The sequence below is a fragment of the Phoenix dactylifera genome, chromosome 8, assembly GCF_051530095.1.
Source record: "Phoenix dactylifera cultivar Ajwa chromosome 8, Ajwa_hap1_PhDact_Kaust_v1.1, whole genome shotgun sequence".
In the NCBI taxonomy this organism is placed as follows: Eukaryota; Viridiplantae; Streptophyta; class Magnoliopsida; order Arecales; family Arecaceae; genus Phoenix; species Phoenix dactylifera.
In genome coordinates, this window is record NC_143197.1 from 17,278,092 (window position 1) to 17,296,461 (window position 18,370).

Consider the following 18,370-nt stretch of genomic DNA (forward strand, 5'->3'; position numbering starts at 1 on the left):
TGGTCCTTTGTGTGGGAAAGAACTTCTTTAAAAATTCTCTCTGCATATCTTGCCAAGTTCTTATTGATCTAGGTCGCAAGGAGTTTAGCCATGTTTTGGCCTTATCCTTTAGAGAGAAAGGGAACAATGTCAACTTGAGGACATCCTCGGTGACGTTTGGCACTCTAAAATGTAATGCTCAATTCTTCAAAGTCCTTTAAATGAAGATACGGACTTTCGGACTCTAACCCGTGAAACTTGGGCAGCAATTGAATTACCCCGGGTTTGATGTCAAAATGTCCTACATTATCAGAAAAAATTATGCATGAAGGTTGACTAGTCCTAGCCGGTTGTAGGTATTGTCTTAGAGTCATAACATGGGGTTGTCGTTCTCGATTGTGGTGACTCCCCGCATCTTCATTTAAATCAGCCATCTCACAAGGTGTGAGATACTGCGAAGGAATTTCAGGGGTATGTCCTAAGGGATGATCTAAAGTTGTACGACTTAATCGACCGGTGTCGTCCCTATTCCACTTTAGCATGCAAAATATTTTCCTCTCTTTTTTTTTCTTTTTTTTAAAAAAAATAAATATAAGTACCAACTAAAGATACCCTAAAACGACACCCTAAAACAAAAATTTATTCACAATCAAACATGCAACAAAACATTACACCTCAATTTCTAATATTTTTCTTAAATTTCTAGACAGCTCCTAACTGGTTTGAAGAGGGCACCTAAGCCTCCAATCCGGTCTAATGAACCGAGTTGACCAGGTAAGCTCCCAGGTAAGTGGAGGAGTCACGATACGTTCGCAAATGTCCCACTTAAAATCCACTTGCCTCGAACAGATGAACTGTCTTCCTTATAGGGACAAAGCTTGCCTAGACATCAACTAAGCCACAGAGCGAAATTAGTGCAACTTTCGGTGGTCTTCATCCTATTGAGCTCGAATGTCCTTAGGGGCCAACGTCTAGTTGATTTTAGTTAAGCTTAGGATATTTATGCTCTGGGGTGATTTTTGGGCTAAGGACGAGTGATGAAATCTCGACCTTATCTTTTTAAATGGGTTCAGCCCTTAGAATATTTTATGCTGATGCCTTATACTATATGCAACAATCAAGAGATTTTTTTTTTAATGTTTTATGACATGACATTAAATTTCATTGAATAGGTGATCAAGCAAATTATTTATTTTTTTAAAATTTTATGAGTTGAAGTTTGAAATTTGAATTCTGAAATTTGAAATTTGAAATTTTAGGTTTTTCCTCTTTTTTTTTTTAATTTTTGAATAATCACCCTTGATCTTTTCTTAAAGTTTTTTTTTCTTAAATTTTCAATTAGCAACAAGGGTTAATGAGATATGATAACAATAAAATTCTGATTCTAAAAAAAAATTAAATGCAGAAAATTCAAAACAGAAAGCAGTAAGGTTTCGTATTCATCTAATGGTCTTAAAAGTCTCATAATGTCAATCAGACCGTTCGGATTATTGAAAAATATGTCTTGCACCATCTGACCAAATTTGAGTCCAATCAGACGGCTAATTTCTATGATATCAGAGTTTGATGCAAACTATGCAGGGAATTAAAAATAGTAGTAAAGATTTAATTTATTTTTTTTTTCAAAAGAAAAATACTAACTACTAAGGTAAAAATTAAATATAAAATTATACTAATAACTCAGCCGTTCCCCGGCAACGACGCCAAAAACTTGGTGCAAAAGTAGAACTGTTCTCCCAAGTGCAGGAGAATCGCACAAGTAGTATAACTCGGAAGTCCGAGGTCGATTCCTCAGGGAACGATCTATGGATTATTAGCGTAATTTTTAGATGTAATTTTTAGTTGATCTTCAGAAATTAAAAGCAGAGAATAATAGGTAATTAAACAACGTTCAAGAATATAGAGAAGGCTAGGGATCCGAAATCCCCCTTGACCATATTATCTTCAACAAATAAACTCGGCGATTTCTTGATTAAGGATTAATTTGATAGAATAGTTCTAATCATGGAGTATATAATCTGAAAACATGAATTCAACATTCAAGTATTTATCGTGCCGGTTACGTCTACGACAAATCAAATATTGAAACAATCCATGCATCAATATATATAAACCATACAAGATCTATCTAATAAATTAAATACGCAAGAATCCAAAATATACCAATAGATATAAATCAATTAGAATAAAAGTTGAGAGTGTACTTGAAGAAAGCAACATGACAAGGGTTCATCCATCACCCTTTGCTAAAGGAATTAGCTTTCCATTACAAAAATCAGCCTCACCATTTTTTTTTTATTCTTTTCGGAAACAGGGCATCCCCTGTTTCCTCTCTCTTTTTTTTTTCTTTCCTTCCCAAACGGCTGGAGCTCCTCCTCTGTTTCCTTCCTTCAACCGCAGCAGCCCCCGCCTCCTCTGTTCTTCCTCTTCTTCTCCCCCAAAATGAGCCTCCCTTGAACCGATCCCCCATCTCCTTTTTATAGCTTTCCCGACCTATCAAGCGGACATAATCTTCTGCGTGAGAAGATTAGGGCGGAGGAATGGGGCTGGGAGGTGATTGCGGCCGGCTCCGACGCTGAGAGCGGACGCTGGGCTGAATGCACGTGGAAATGGAAGAATCACGGACCGCTGAGGAGCTCTGTTCACGGAGGCTGATTGCTTGCTAATCTGGAAGAGGCGGATGAATGGGCGTTGGGCTCGGCTGAGAGGAAGGCTGAGACGCGGATCCGGAAGCAAGGGATGCGGGTTCATCAAATCTGGGAGGTGGATGGGACACGGAAGGAAGCTGAGGTGTGGAGGCTTGGCATGAATCCCGATCTTCTTCCAATGGATGCACAGAGACGCCCAGGAGCTGATCGCGGATGCTGGGAGATCGTTGCAAGAGGATCGTGGACGCTGATCTCGGGTACTGCGGGAGGAGCGGACGGCGGGGTAGAGCTGGGATGCGGATCCGGGAGCAATGGACGCGGGATGCTCGGACGCGAGTTCCGGCTGTGATGCTGGAAAAATGTTGAAACGGAAGTTGGACGGGCGGAAGAGGCGGCTGGGAGGTGATCGGGATGCTGGGAATGGATCACGGAAGCTTTGAAACGTGGATGGCTGAAAATCTGGATGGCTGGGAGACGCGTGAGGCGGATGAAATCTGGATGAGGGGATGCGGGAGATCAGATCACTGATCCGCTGCGGGTTTTTGGATCCTCTCGGATGATGAAAGTAGGCCTTTAGCGGATCCATCTTGCGTTGCCTCCGAACGACTGCCAAGTGTCGCTCGAGTGAAGTGTTAGCCAGATTCAATTATGCTTCAGTATGATCAGGTTCGAAGTCGACCAAATGCACATTTAAACTCTGATTTACGATAATCTGTGCCAAATAAAATATAAAATTAATGCAGCCCTTTTATCATTATTTGTTAGCAATAATATTAATTTAAACAACGTGTAGAACGCACTTGAGGAGGTAGGATGGGCAGTTGGTCAGATCTAGTATGGATCGTACATGGACGATAGTTGGAGTCGGCGGCTCTCCTAGGGTTCCCTCATCTGGGATCCCTGGGGAAGAGGATCAAGTTGGCCCTTGCGAATAATCTGATAAAAAACGAGCAGTTCTAGTGAGATTTGTAATATGAATACCTTTACGCTTTGCAGAGATGTAAGGGGCCATTCTAGGATTCCATTTCTTAGTACCATCATCATGCATTGGATGGGAAGCTGACCTTTGGCAGGGATTTAAGGCAATGGGAGCAGGACGTTAAAATCGACCTACCTGAGTTCTCAGCAAGCCTGACTGCGGAGGAGTTTCTAGATTGTCTCTATATGATCGAGAAAATTCTTAAGTTCAAAGAGGCTCTAAATAAGAAAGTACTACTGGCGGCAACACAATTGTGAGGCAGGAGTGCTGCATGGTGGTGCCAATTGACAATCAAGCAGGAGCATGGCGGTAAGCTAAAAATCATTGATTGGAAAAAGATGAAAAAGAAGAAGCATGGTGAGTTCCTTCCTTAAATAAGCATATTCATACTCTATATCATGGATTGCAAAATTTAAGGCAAGGAAGCAACTTAGTTGATATGAATTAGTCATCTGGAATGATTTCGCTAAATTTGAAGAACATTTAGTTTCAAGATATATTGGAGGTTTACGTCAAAGCATTCAGGACAAATTAGTAATAAAGGATTGTTGGTGAATAGTAGAGGCACATCATTGTGCTCCAGTGATGGAAAAGAAGTTGCAAAGAAGTTGACAAATATTGATGCTACAGGATGCTAAAGCTATCTGCTAAGTTTCTATAGAAGGTAATTCTACTATTTCTAAGAGTACCGTAGCATCAGAAATGATTTAGAATTAAATTTTGCAGCCAATTCAAAATGCACAAGGTCGGACATTATGCTTCTAATGTGAAGACCTAAAGTTTTCTATATATTTTTTTATAAATTTTTCATTAGGGACAATATCATATTTTAGTTGATTTTCCATGTTTGTAATAAAATAATTGTAGTATATTTTCATATTGTTGAGTTCTATTTTGAGTATGATTCTATATCGATTTAATACTTGAATTAGGGTTAGGATACTATATTCTACAAACGTATACATAATACATTGCAAGGAGCAACCTTTGAGATATTAATAAAATACTTTTTAAATTTTTTTTTACCAAGTAAAGGATTATTCAATCTAGTTTTTTTTTTCTACTTGTATGTTGATCTTTGAAGCATAACTTCATTGATCTAATCACCCTTTCTTTCTTTTTATTTCTGTGTCTTCCAATATCCAAACCTACAACACCATGCTATAGTTCAAAATAACATGAGAAATAGACTTTTTGTTGACCCAAAGGTTTGATTTTGATAAATACAAAACATTTGAGCATAAGCCTACTAATTGTGTGCTTGCAGAGTACTTAAGGTTGTGTGCAGGATGCAAAAACAATCCCTAAATAACTTGATTGGTTGGAGAAGCAATTAATTAAAATTGCTTAAGTTGGAGAATATTTTATAAGTTTTATTGAAGTTTTGGAGTAGATGAGTCGACCCTAAGACAATAGGAGCTGACCCCTAAATAACCACGAGCATAGGTAAAAAGCCAAGACTTTGGATGGTTTTAGGAGTCAACCCAAAGACCAGTGAGCCGATCCCAGCACTACTTGAGTCGACTCCGACATGCTGGAGAGGACTCGCACGTCTCCATGAGTCCACCCTAATAACCCATGTTGACTCGAGAACAGTCTCAAGATAAACCAGAGTGCAGAGTCGACCCTAAGATCAGCCGAATTGACCCTAGAATGGTCATAAGAGAAAGATGAAATATAGTAAAAAATACTCATTTCTTGTTTCGACCTAAGATTTCTTGTTTAACCTGTTTGAAACCTGCTTAACCTATGTCGGACCTATTTTACCCGACCTGCTTAACTTGCTTAACCTGTTTAAATCAATTTAACTCTTTTAAACTCGTTTAACTTGTTTAACAAACGGATTATGTGGGTCAAGCCTCCTGCGATCATGCTCAATAGTGGAGGATCAGGCTAAGTTGGGTTGCTGTACCTTTGGAAAGAGATTGTCCAGCCAAGCTTTCAACCATTTAGGTCGTAAATGGGTCAACCCATTTAAACCTATTTATTAAAAGGGTTGGGTTCAGATTTAAATTTTTGACTTGTTTAACCTGTTTTGACCCATTTAATAATTGCGTCGGGTTGTGATTTAACCCATTTAACCTGTTTAAAACTTGTTTAACCTGTCTGAAACCTGCTTATGTGCCAGAATGTTTCCAAAATGTGCCTGGGTCGACTCCATCTCCTCTAGGGTCGACTCCTACTATGTACCAAGTGTTCCAAAGGCGTGCCACTTCATTCCAAGACGTACCAAATGTATCGGGGTCGACTCCAAACTAATTGGGGTCGACTCTAACCATGTTTTTTTGCACTTTGAAGGTTAGTTATGCACATTGAAACAATAATATGATATTCCAAGCAAATTACGATGCATGGCACAATAGAGTTTCATACCCTTAATAGCAGAAATTACCGAATTGCCCTTTTAGGTATTTTTAACGTGAAACTTTGCCAAAATGGATTCTTGAGCTTTCTACCATTCTCTATTACAAATTTTATCTCGTTATCAATTCTTGAGAGTGGTTTTGACTATATATTCCTAATATATCGTGAATGTATCGAGGGTATGACATTTATCAATGATGTATCGAGTTAATTTGCATTTCTAATTTGATATGGCCTCAATGGTTGTGTTAATCATCAAAATAACATTATCATCCTCAACAGTTTCAAACAATAGAATTACCTTGTTCATCATTTTCAAACTCTACAAGATGGGATCATAGACATACCTTTCTTTGTGCCAAACTTCTATAAGAATATTCTTGTGAACTTACTTTGGCCAATGAAGATCCCCCTTTTTATTTATCTTAATTTGGAGTTCAAGAGGAAATGTTAGTTCATCCATTTTACTCATTTCGAACTCACCTTGCATGAGCTTAGTAAAAACTTCACATAAAACTTCAATAGTAGCACCACAAATAATGTCATCAATATATACTTGAGCAATTACGATATCAGGATTTTCTTTTTGATACATAGTTTTATCAATACTACTTTCTATCAAAAAGTTACTTAAACTTTCATATCATGCTCTTGATGCTTGTTCTAAATCAAATAGTGCTTTATGATATTTGTAATAAATATTTTTGAAATATAGATGGTTATTTTTACATAAAACTTCTTCAATAATATAACCATACAGAAGTGCATTCTACACATTCATTTGCCAAAATACAAGGCTCATAAAGCCGTCAAATGAAAATGATGATCTTTGGCTTCTAATCATGCAAAAGTTTTATCAAGATCTATTTCATTTTTTTTTGATTGAATCTTTTAGTAATCACCAATTCTTCTTCATTATGTACATTTCTGAAAAACTTAATTTTGTTCCAATTATAAACAAGTCTTTAGATTTTTTAACAAGATTTCAAAATTTTATCCCTTTCAAAATGATTTAGTTTAACTTAATTAATTATCATCCTGTTCATTCTTCTTAATGTCTTTTAGATTTAGATTGTTACATGCAAACAAAATAATTAACTATATACTAATCATAAGATCTGATTTTAGTGTCTTGAGAATGATCATTAAATGATTATACCTTTAGGATGATCAATTGCTTACATTCAATATGTTTACCTTGCTGAAATTGATCTTCTCCTTGATCATTTTCTGATGCAGAGCAATTTTTTAGGGGTAAAACTCTAAGTCCTTTACCAAGTTCACCTGTATCAACAATAACATCTATATCCTTCCTTGATGAAGGATTATTAGTCTCATCAAAAACAATATGAATTAATTCTTCTATAATTAGAGTTCTATTTATTTGAATACTCAATATGCTTTGCTTGATGAGTAATATCCAAAAACAGACATTTTTATCAGATTTAGCATATTTTTCATTGTTGAGAACATAACATGTATAACTAAAAAACATGAAAGTATGCAACTTTTGATTTTCTGTTTTTTTCATGAGTTCATAAGGGGTTTTCTAGAAAAAAAAATTCTAATAGAAACCTTATAGTATGAGAAGCTGTGATGATAGCTATAAACATAATCAATTAGGCAAATTACTAGCACATAGTATTGTCCATCTCATTTTTTCTAATGTTCTATTTTTACTTTTTATAAACCCAATATGCAACGATGTTCTTGGTGCAGATATAATTATATTCAATGCCATTTTCTGTGCAAAACTTAACAAGAAATTGATTTTCAAAACTGTGCCATGATACTTCTTTATTTTCATAGTTTGCAAACCTTTTTCATTTGAAACATTTTGTAAGTTTGTGCTAATGTAGAAAATATTTCAATTTAAGTGCCAAGAACAAAACTAACGTTAACTTTGAGAAATCATCCATAATTACAAAATCAAGCAATTTATCTCCTAGGTTCACAATCTTAGAGATCCAAATAAGTTTTTGTGGAGAATTTTCAATGACTAAAAGGTGGAAACAATGTTTTCAGATTTAGAAATGATTCTAGTCTGTATTTCTAGATGACATGTATAGCAAACTTTGACCTTGCAAAAATTAATCTAGTAAACCAATGACAATGTCTTTTGAAATCAAGTCCATACTAGCATGAATTAATTTTATATGCCAAAACAAGTTTCTTTAATCTTAGTATCATAGAGTATATTTTTCAAGAGTATACCAAGTACACATTCATATATCTATGATCAATAGAAGATGATGCTATGGATATAAAAACAATTCAAAATCAAGCATCTAGAGAATTCAAAGAGTTATTCTAAAAATACATATTAAGTATTAGCAAATTATCCATCAATAATAAAGTATAACATAGAAAGATAGAGTGATTTGAATATATTTCTTTCATTTTAATTATATTTTTTAATCACATTTTAAGTTTCATTCTTTAATATGTGTCTAGAACACCCATTGTCCAGATAACATCTTTCTGCTGAAAAATAATCAGATTTTTAACTTAGGAATCCAAGCTCTTTTAGGTCCTTGCAGGTTAGCAATAATTATTCCTTTTGGAACTCGTATTTTCTTAATTGCTATTTTGTTTATTAGTTTGCAGGTTTTAGGGTTATAAGTAATATACTTTTGCATACTCTTGTTAAATTTAAACAACATAGATTTAACATAAATAAATAATGAATTTTCAGTTTTCTATTTCTGTTTATTAGTTTCACCAGATTTATGAAAAACTGTTTTAGGATGAACAGAGAAGATTTTAATTGATTTTTATTTCTGTTCATCAGATTTATAAGAATCTATTTTAGGATGGACAGTGGAGAATTTAACAAACATATATTTTAAAGATTTTTGGGTGTACCAAGGTTGATATTCCAATCCAGCTTTGTCATATACAGCTCTTAAATTTTCTATCATTAAATTCAGTTTTTCGGAGCTGAGAGTGAATCTCTCAACAATAGATTTCAAGTTATCAACTTTTTTAGTTAATTTTTCATTATCTTCTGAAAGCAATTCATTGTTCTTCTTAAGTTTATCATGGCTTTCAGTGAGAAGTTGATTTCTCTGATTTAGTTCTTTATTTTTTTTAATTAAGATTTCAGTTTTATTAGTTAGTTTCAGTTTTTCATCTATCAGGATTTGATTTCCATTCTTTAAGTTCTTGTTCTTACGAATAAGTTTCTTATGTTTTAAATATAAATTAGAAAAAGCATCATGAAGTTCATCAAGTGTAAAATTATTTTCAGTTTCAACATGTATCTTATGTATCTCATCTTCATGTGCCATGAAGCATGGATTTGTAAAATGATGCAGCTCTTCTTCTACACATGATGTTTCAGATTTTCATTCTAGCTTTCCATTGAATATAATTATTTTTAGCAAACAATGGAAGTTTGTTTATTTTCATTCTAGCTTTCCATTGAATATAATCTCTCTTCCTCTACACATTATGCGGGGTTGCCATGATCTTTGGCTCCAGTCGGTTAAGACTATAAATGACAAGAAAGCACCTGCTCTGATACCACTTGTTGCCCAAGGTGACAACCCAAGAGAGGGGGTGAATTAGGTTTTCTCAATTTTATGGCTTCAAATTAATTCTTAAGTGAGTATAGAGTTTGGCCTATGTGAATTATATAGGTGCGGTGGAAGCAAGAGAGATTAATATCTAGGCAACTATGATTAAGTTACTTTAAGAATTCGAGGTAGAGCAACTACTCAATATAATGAAGAACGTAAAACAAGAAGCACAATGCAAAGACAATCATGTATAGTGGTTTGGTGCACTCCAAGGCACCTACGTCCACTCTCTAAGCGCTCCCTTGGAAATTTACTATAACCCCTCGGATTATTGTTGGATTGTTTTTCCAGGCTCACAATCCAATAACCCTTACAATTAGTTTTACGGGATCACCAACAAACCTAAACGTTGATTTTACGGGCTTACCAACAAACTTAAACGTTGGTTTTACGGGCTCACCAACAAACCTTACAAGGAATGAAAGAAAAGAAATTTAAAGCTCCTAAATGAGCAAGTTACACAAATATGTACTAAAAAAAGAGATAAGAAAATAATTATCGCTTTGAAGATGCGCTTCTCTTCTTTGCTGAGATTGCTTCACACTTTAATGGATGGTTGATCTCTTGAAGGCACTTGTATTTCTGCTCAACACACTTCTTTTTGAATTTGAACTGAAGCAATAATCGAACTCTCTTGGATTTGCTCTTTCTCTTGAATGCACACTTAAATTCTCACCAAGATACTTTTTTCTAATGAATAGTGGCTCTTAAATACTTCTCCAACCTCCAAATATCAGTTACTAGCCGTTGGATTGAAGAAACTAGTCGTTTATAGTCGTTGGAGCCTTAAAAAGTACTTCTATAGAACTAGCCGTCAGGCTGTCAGTCGAGTTGGGGTCGACTTAAATTCTGATGGGGTCGGATCTAGCAGAAGTTCCAGAGAGCAAAATCCTGTAGATGCTGGTTGGGGTCGACCCGTGTTTTGATGGGGTCGACTCAAGTTTGTCTAGGGTCGACTCGAGCTTTGGTGGAGTCGGCTCTGACAGAGGTTCCAGAGAGCAAATTTCTGTTGATGCTGGTCGGGGTCGACCTGAGTTTTGATGGGATCGACTTGAGTTCTGGATGCTGAAGGATCAAGCTTCTGTCTTGACTGTCGGGGTCGACCCGAGTACTATGCCAAATTTTTTGGGGTCGATCCGAGGCCTGTGCCAAATGTGTCAGAGTCGGCTCCAAACTTTCTGGGATCGACTCCAATCTTGAAATTCTGCACTTCAAAGTTAGATTTGCACTTAAAACATATAATCATGAAGTAACAACATTGCAAATCATTTCTTTTTTCTTAGGATGTTTGGCACATTAAAGTTTAGCATGTAAATGACAGAATTAAGCTTCAATCAAGAGAACTTGACTCTAAAGTATATTAAACTGTAAACTAATTCTTTCCTCAAGTTCTTCCAATATAATTTGTTTTTAGATGTATTCTTGAAAATTTTTTTAAATGTATCAAGCAAAGCGTATCAAGGATGTATCAAATCTTTCTTCCTTTCTCACTTATGTACTAGATCAATTGAATTAATGACATTTGTACTTCCATATGACCTCCATGGCTTTGTACTCATCAAAATCACACTAGAGTCAAAACAATCTCTCCCTTTTTGATGATTACAAAATATTGAGTATCAGGAAATTGATATTCATGTGAGAAGTAAGGTCAAAACAAACGAATTATGTGGGTTGGGTCAGGTTAACTGTTTAATAAACATGTCAGATTTAGACTTGAAATTTTGACCTGTTTAATAAACAGGTCGAATTTGGGTTGATGACTTTTTGAGCCGACCTGCATCCAACCTATCCTGATTGCCTCCCCTAATCTGAGATAACATCTACTTTGTCAAATTGAGCACGAGTAGGAAATCACCATGGAGCTGTTTATTTAATGCCTATGTCGATGACCTCTAGTCTACCACTAGGGCTGTTAACGAGCCGAGCCAAGCCCGAGCCTCCGCGGGCTCGGCTCGGCTCGTTTCACAAAATCTCAGGCTTGGGCTCGGTACCGAGCTTATATTGGGCTCGGGCTCGGGATCATTTGGCACAGCCCGATTCAAGCTTGAGCTCGTAATGCCCGAGCCCGAGCCCGAGCCCGAGCCCGAGCCCGCCCCATCCCCGAGCTCGATTCGTCGTTGCCTCATCGGAGAGAAGAACAAAGGAAAGAAAGAAAGAAAGAAAGAAAGAAAAGAAGAAGAAGAGAACAGAGTAGGAAAGATAGAAGGGGGAGAAAGGGAGAACAGAGGTAAACTATTAGTTTGCTTCATTCATGCTCATTCAGATGTTATTGTGAGCAAACTAAAAATTAATCATAACTTAGAACAGAGGGTTCGACGTCAAGATGCTGGGAGTCGGGAAAGAGGGCCGAGATCCGATCACCGCCTTCGAGAATTCGGTCCTGCCAACTTCTACCAAAAATATAATGCATCATACGGAAAGCTTGTCAAAATCCACAACGTCAGATGCTTCTTGGGTCTTGATGCATAGTTGAGCAAATAAAGGGAAAACTAATCCAGTAATCCCACCACCGAAGCCGACGCCGATCGCCGGTGTCGCCACTCCATCGAACGACCCTACGAGAAACTCTAAGGCATTGAGATCGTCGGCGGTGACCGCCGGAGTTTAGGATGGTGTCGGGGTCGCAGCGAAGGGGCTGAGGCACCGCCGACGCTGGCACTGGAGAAGCGCTTCTCATTTGCTGCGGACCTTCGCATACTTACAGTACGGGCACCGCCGGCCGTCCTCCACCCCTCCCCTGATTCGCCGGTGGAGGAGGGCTTCTCCTCCCCTCCTTTGTCGCCGGTGGAGGAGTCGGCAAAGAGAGGAAAAGAAAGGGGGAGAAAGGGAGAACCAAAGAAGAAAAAGGGCCTCGCTGAGTCGCTGGAACATTATGGAGAAACCGAAAAGAAAGGAGAAGAAAATAAAAAGGAAGAGGAGGAGAAAATGGGTTAACGAGTTGGCTTCGGGTTAACCGGTTGAGTCCGAACCTGAACCAATCCGATTTAAAGAAATTAAATGGATTTGGGTTAGCTTGGATGGGTCTGATCTAAATCCAACTAGGTCCAATCAGATTGAGATTTAAATTGATTAAGCCAAATAAAATTTAATTGGGTTGGGTCCAAGGTTAATTGGGATCCAATTAAATTGTTAATTAGACTGAGCCCTCATTTGGGCTCGTGAGCTGCTCGGGCTCGGGTTCGGATTTAAACGTGCCTCATTTTGAGCTCGGGCTCGGGCTCGTTAGTCGCCCCGTTGACAACCCTATCTACCACAATCTCCTGTTGTTAGGTATGTTTATTTAAAAATTAAAAAAAAAAAAAGAAGACTAAGTTGACGAAATGCCATCAATTAGGCATCCATTCTAATAAATATAAAACAATGACTTCTGCGCTTTGCCAAGTAGAGTCAAGCGATAGCCCCTCAAGTCAACTTGATTTAGTAGTCTCCCGCTGCCTGTCCTGATCACGAAGCTTCCTTTCCAATAGATCAAGTGCTCATTTAGGCCAAATGAGCTCATTAAGAAATCTTACAATGCCTTCTTAAAATCTCCCATCTCTTTAATGTATCTCTAGACTTCTGAAACAAGGCTCTATATATAGTCTTTGGAAGTTCTGCATCTTGTCAGATTTAGTACTCTTCTCTTTCTTACTTTCGTTTTTATATCGAGAAAACTCTAAGCTCTCTAAGCAGTCTTTCTTTCTGTGAGAACTTAAGACAGTATACCTCCATGACGGGCCTAGAACTAGTAGTTGCAGGATGGTTTGCAGTTAATGTCATCTCTAAGTTGGCCGACCAGGTTGTATCCCTCGTCAAGAAGCAAATCAAGTATCAGAAGGGTGTCAAGCGCAAGCTGAAAACTCTTGCAGAAGATCTTAAGAAGATTCAAGCTGCCATCTATTCAGCTTGCAGGCTGCAAATCACCAACCCTGCCTTGCAACACTGGATGTTGGAACTCATGGATGCGGCTAAAGCTGCCGAGAATGTGCTGAACAAGTTCAGTTGCAACGTCGCCGGAGAAAGAGAAGAGCCTGCTCGTCCTCGTGGATTTACCAAATCAACAGGTACAATTGTTAAACGTCTCTTTTTTCATGATCGGTACCTGGATGAATTGAACGATGTCTTGAACAGATTTGGAAAAGTTGCTGCTGAGATGGGTAATTTCCTCAAACTGGTTGAATTAGATCTAGTTGTAAGGAAGCATCGTGAAATGCTTGGGGGGCAACAGACAACCTCCATGCCGATCGAATCCAACGTAGTTGGCCGCGATAATGAGAGAAATGATATGGTGAATTTTTTGTTGGCGACAGGTAACAGTTACGTATGCGGTAACGATGTGAACTTTGCTGTTGTTTCCATAGTTGGCATTCATGGTGTTGGAAAAACTACTCTTGCTCGCTGTGTCTACAATGATAGAAATATACAGGGGCATTTTGATATCAAGGTATGGCTCTGTGTTTCTGATGAATTTAATGTGAAAAGACTCATGATCGAGATCATAGAGTCTGCTTGTATCCAGAGACCTCATGATCTACATAGACTAATAAACTTGGATACCATTCAAGGAATTCTTAATCAAGTGCTTATGGAGAAGAAGTTTTTGGTCGTCTTTGATGGCATAAGGAGTGATCAGATAATTGCTGGGTGGGAAACCCTGTGGCCATCATTTAAGTTCGGGAAAAAGGGAAGCAGAATTATACTGACAACATGTGATCAAAACATAGGAGAGATGATGGAGATGAAAACAATAAACTTGAAGGGCATAGAAGGCCAGGACTATTGGAGATTGTTCGAACAATGGGCGTCTAGAGGTGTGAACCCGAGAGATCTTCCAATACTGAAATCGGTTGTCAAGCAAATAGCTCCCAAGTTGGGGGGATCTCCTTTGGCAGCGAAGATGGTGGGACTTAAGATAGCATCTATGCTAAGGGAACAGGGGCAGAAGATCATGCAAAGCAAATTATGACAAGAAATAGAAGGTCATATCATGCCAACTACGGATTTTCTGGGAATTACACCCTTTGAAAAGGAAGCTTTTTATTGCAGACCATGAATTGGAGTAGTTGTATGATCCATCATAAGTTCCGTAAAGTATCTTGTAAGAGTCTTTTCGGTATCATGGGGATCTATTTTTCTAATCATTTATGTCATTTTGAAGAAAGTGAAGTCAGTCTCATGTGTGTTATTGTTATTCCCAAGGCCAAAATTAATCTTGTGTGCTGCTTATGAGTTTGAATTTGTCTTCTTTTGCTTGTGATGGCTGTAATCTGTAATCCTACCTTTTTTGGTTAGTGGATTCTTTGTGCCTTTCTTTTTTATATTCTACCGAACATGGACGCCCATAACTTGGGCAAAACACGGAGCCAAAATTTCTGTAGTGATAATTTTAGCAGAACTTTGATAATAACAAGAAGAGAATAGAGATGGATAACAAAGAAAAATTTTTGAAGGGAGAAACTTTCTGAGTGCTTCCTCATTTACGAGGGTAAGAACCCTTAAACACACATCTTGTCAGCTATATTTGGCATATGCAATATGTTATACATGATATATATAATCAGCTGTAATGGAATTTATCACTGACTATTCATGGTATGTAATATCAGCCATGATCTTCGCGATGATCACCAAATCAAGAGATATCTTTCTATTCACATCCTCCCTAGAATTGATGCTGAGAATCAACAAGCATCAAATTGCCAACTAAATAAGCATGACCAGCCTGTATTATAGATTTGGTGAAGAGATATACAATTTGATCATGAGAGACACATGAGAGAGAACAAATTTTTTTTTTTTTTTGGTGAAAAAGATGCTATCTTAAGTCAGTCCACCTGTGAGGCCCGGCCCCACACCAAGGGAGGGCCCGAAGGCCCTCTTCCCATTCAAAACAGGGCAGAGCCCTGTTCAACCACACGGAGGAGGAGGAAGAGTCCGCCACCACGGACACCGTTGGAGCTTAGAATAAGCCTAGCCTCCGATTGAGTCTATCCACTGCGATTCTCCCGACAACCTCGGCTTGTCTCTTAGAAGTTTTTTTTTTCCTATAAATTCTTCTCTTCCTCTGCAAGACTGCAACTGATCCACCTTTGAGCTCCACCGAGCCTTCTCTTTCTGCTCCTCTCTCCTTCTCCTTCTCCGGTGGCCGGCATGCCACCCCGATAGAGCACCACTGCCCGAAGCCCCGTTTCTCCTTTATTTTGTTCGAGCGTTCTGTTTCCTCTATCTTAGCTTGCCGGACCAAGCCCTTCGGCCGAGATCCTCCACCACTGTCGACGCACCGGTAAGCTTTCCCCTGTTCCTTCGGTCAAGCCAACCGAAACCAGCCTCCTTCCCCTATTTCGGATCCAAAGCGAGGATGCTCTTCGTTTTCCCCTCCTCGTCGGCCGTCGCCTGCTGTCGACGGCTAATTGTCGACCACCCAGGCTCGGCTGCCACCGGACCTTCTTCTTCGGCCACTTCCTTCTCCTCCTTGTTTCCCTCTCTTCCTTCTGGACTTCTTCTTCTTCTTAGTTTTTATTTGTTCTTCTTTCCATTCTTAGTTTCTTTTATTTAATTATTAATCCCTATAAATATATGGATTATGCTGTTTTTTCCTAAAATTGCTAATTTTTCTCCCTCGCCTATGGATCAGATATTGTGATGGTTAACGCTACTATGATGCACAAAATCCAGATCCCTGACTGACCTGGGCTGAGATTTCTCTCGTCTCCATCTTTCTTCCTCTAGACAGGCTTAGGGACCCTAATGTAGGCTCTGCTTTTCTTGTTGCTCAGATCCAAGTTGATCTAGTTTGGAGTCTCTGAACCACCCTGGTATCCAGACAGTAGACCGGCCCATTACTTCATCCCCAACTAGATTTGGCCAATTTTGATCTTCACCTGACCTGTTGAATACTCCTTACTCGGACCGACCTAGGCAGTCGAGCACTGTCACCTAACCGACTTGATTTGGAGACATGAGACCCTTCTCTGGTAGTGTTTGATTTTGACTTCGTTTGACTTCTAGAATGATGATGAATTTTATGATTTATTAATTATATTAAAATAGGTGCACCTAACCTGTCTAACTGAAGTGAGATTTTTGAAGCGAGAAGAGGTAAATAATCTAATGCTTCAAAGTATCTTTTCCAAATTTTTGGTAAAATAATAATTAGTTTATTAATTTAATTATAGTATCTATTTTATACTTAGTTAAACAGGTGAGGCATGTTAATGTTATGATATGTTATGTTCTATGTTATAAAATTTGAAAAAAAAAATGTGACTCGGCAAATTATAAAAAATCTATTTTATAAGTATGCATTCTCATCAAGGCTATGATCTAATTTGGCCCCGTCAATGGGAATTATTCGTTGGCCCTGTCGACTTGTAATCTATGGAAACTGAATTCAACACCGCACCACTAAAATAGTAGTATTTAGGACACCATGCCACCGGTGGTTGATAATAGTGGTTTTTGGCACTTTGTGTATTGTGACCATGCCACTGGGTTACGTGGTCATAGCCTAATTTCTGACTTTTAATTTTTAATTTTTGATTTTTTATTTTTGTAAAAATAATAGTATACTTCAAAAAAAAGAAATTTGCATTATTCGAGAAATGATTTATTTTTTAGTCAATATTTTGTGCTTTTAACTGATTATTTGGTATGCTTTGACCAACTTTAGGATATTATGTTGCTTACCGGACCAGTATAGCTCATTATTATATTTTCTCTATTTTTCAAATCTGGATGCATAGTTGCTCGGGGCTTGGAGAGTGCATTAGTTCTTTTGAAGATACTTTCAGTCATTGAAATTTTAATCAGTCTAGTTAAAATATTTTGTTTGAGTTATGTTAGTAGTTAGCACATGTTGACTTATGTCACTTTGTAACTATTGTAAGAACCATTTTGTAATATCCGGGCCCAATCTGAGCCCAATATCCTTTTGGGCCCATGGTTGGCACCCTATTTGAGGGCTGCCACCTCATGTTAATTGAGGGGACAGAGGAGTCTAGCTGTCGGCACCAGGTGCCACTGAAGCAGTGCTGCTAAAGCAGTGACTACCGCTTAAGAAATCCCCAAACCCCCCTGTCTTCTCTCATCTTGATGTATTTGAGATAACAAAGAAAGAAAGAAACAAAGAGAGAAAGGAAGGGGAAGGAAGAAGACTCACCGCATGTGTCGCCGGCGCCCTGGAAGCTAGGTAAGCCCCCTGCCTTCTCTCCTGATTTATTCAAAATAACAAAGAAAGAAACAAAGAGAGAAAGGAAGGGGAAGAAACAGGGCTCACCGCGTGCGGCCACGAGCATCACCGGCGCCGCTAGCCCCGGTCGCGAGCACCGCGGCGTTGCAGCCCGGCCTTGAGCGCCACGACCATCGCGGGGAGCGGCCGTGGGCTCAGCCGCGGGCATCCCGCGACGCCGCTAGCTCTCCCGGCGCGTCTCTCCTACGCAGGAGAAGGGAGGGCCGCCGTAGGCGCCGCCGGCCTTGGCTAGCCCTCCCGAGAACTCTGTCGCCCTCATTCCTAGCTCGCCTTCCTCCCTTCACGGGAGAAGAAAGGGGGGAAGGAAAAGAGAGATCGAGAGAAGAGAAGAAAAGGAGGAGAAGAGAAGAAAAAAAGAAGAGCGAGAAGGAAAAGAGGGATCGGGAGAAGAGAAGAAAGGGAGGAGAAGAGAAGAAAGAATAGAAAAGAGAGAAGGAAAGGAAGGTTCGGGGAGAAACCGGGAAGAAAAGAAGAAAAAAAAGGAAAGAAAAGAAAAGAAAAGAAAAGAAAAAGAAAAAAAAAAGAAGAAGAAAAGACCTTATCGGGTCGGATCTGGGTTCGGATCTGAAACCCGTTAAGCCCAATAAAA

General features: G+C 38.6%; 1 protein-coding gene across 1 annotated transcript; it reads left to right on the forward strand.

Annotated features, from left to right (window-relative positions):
* Nucleotides 1-13,092: 13,092 nt before the first annotated feature.
* On the forward strand, nucleotides 13,093-14,860 carry LOC103720931 (putative disease resistance RPP13-like protein 1). The gene is made up of 2 exons (XM_088702080.2): nucleotides 13,093-13,977; nucleotides 14,099-14,860. Exons 1-2 carry the CDS (start codon nucleotides 13,264-13,266, stop codon nucleotides 14,153-14,155), a joined length of 771 nt encoding a protein of 256 aa, XP_088558206.2. The 5' UTR covers nucleotides 13,093-13,263; the 3' UTR covers nucleotides 14,156-14,860.
* The last annotated feature ends 3,510 nt before the right edge of the window (nucleotides 14,861-18,370 follow it).

Bases quoted from the DNA above. Each gene is read 5' to 3' on its own strand.
- LOC103720931 (XM_088702080.2), top strand. From the start codon at position 13,264: ATGACGGGCCTAGAACTAGTAGTTGCAGGATGGTTTGCAGTTAATGTC. The intron at 13,978-14,098 runs GTATGGCTCTGT...ATACCATTCAAG, and splicing joins AGGGGCATTTTGATATCAAG to GAATTCTTAATCAAGTGCTT.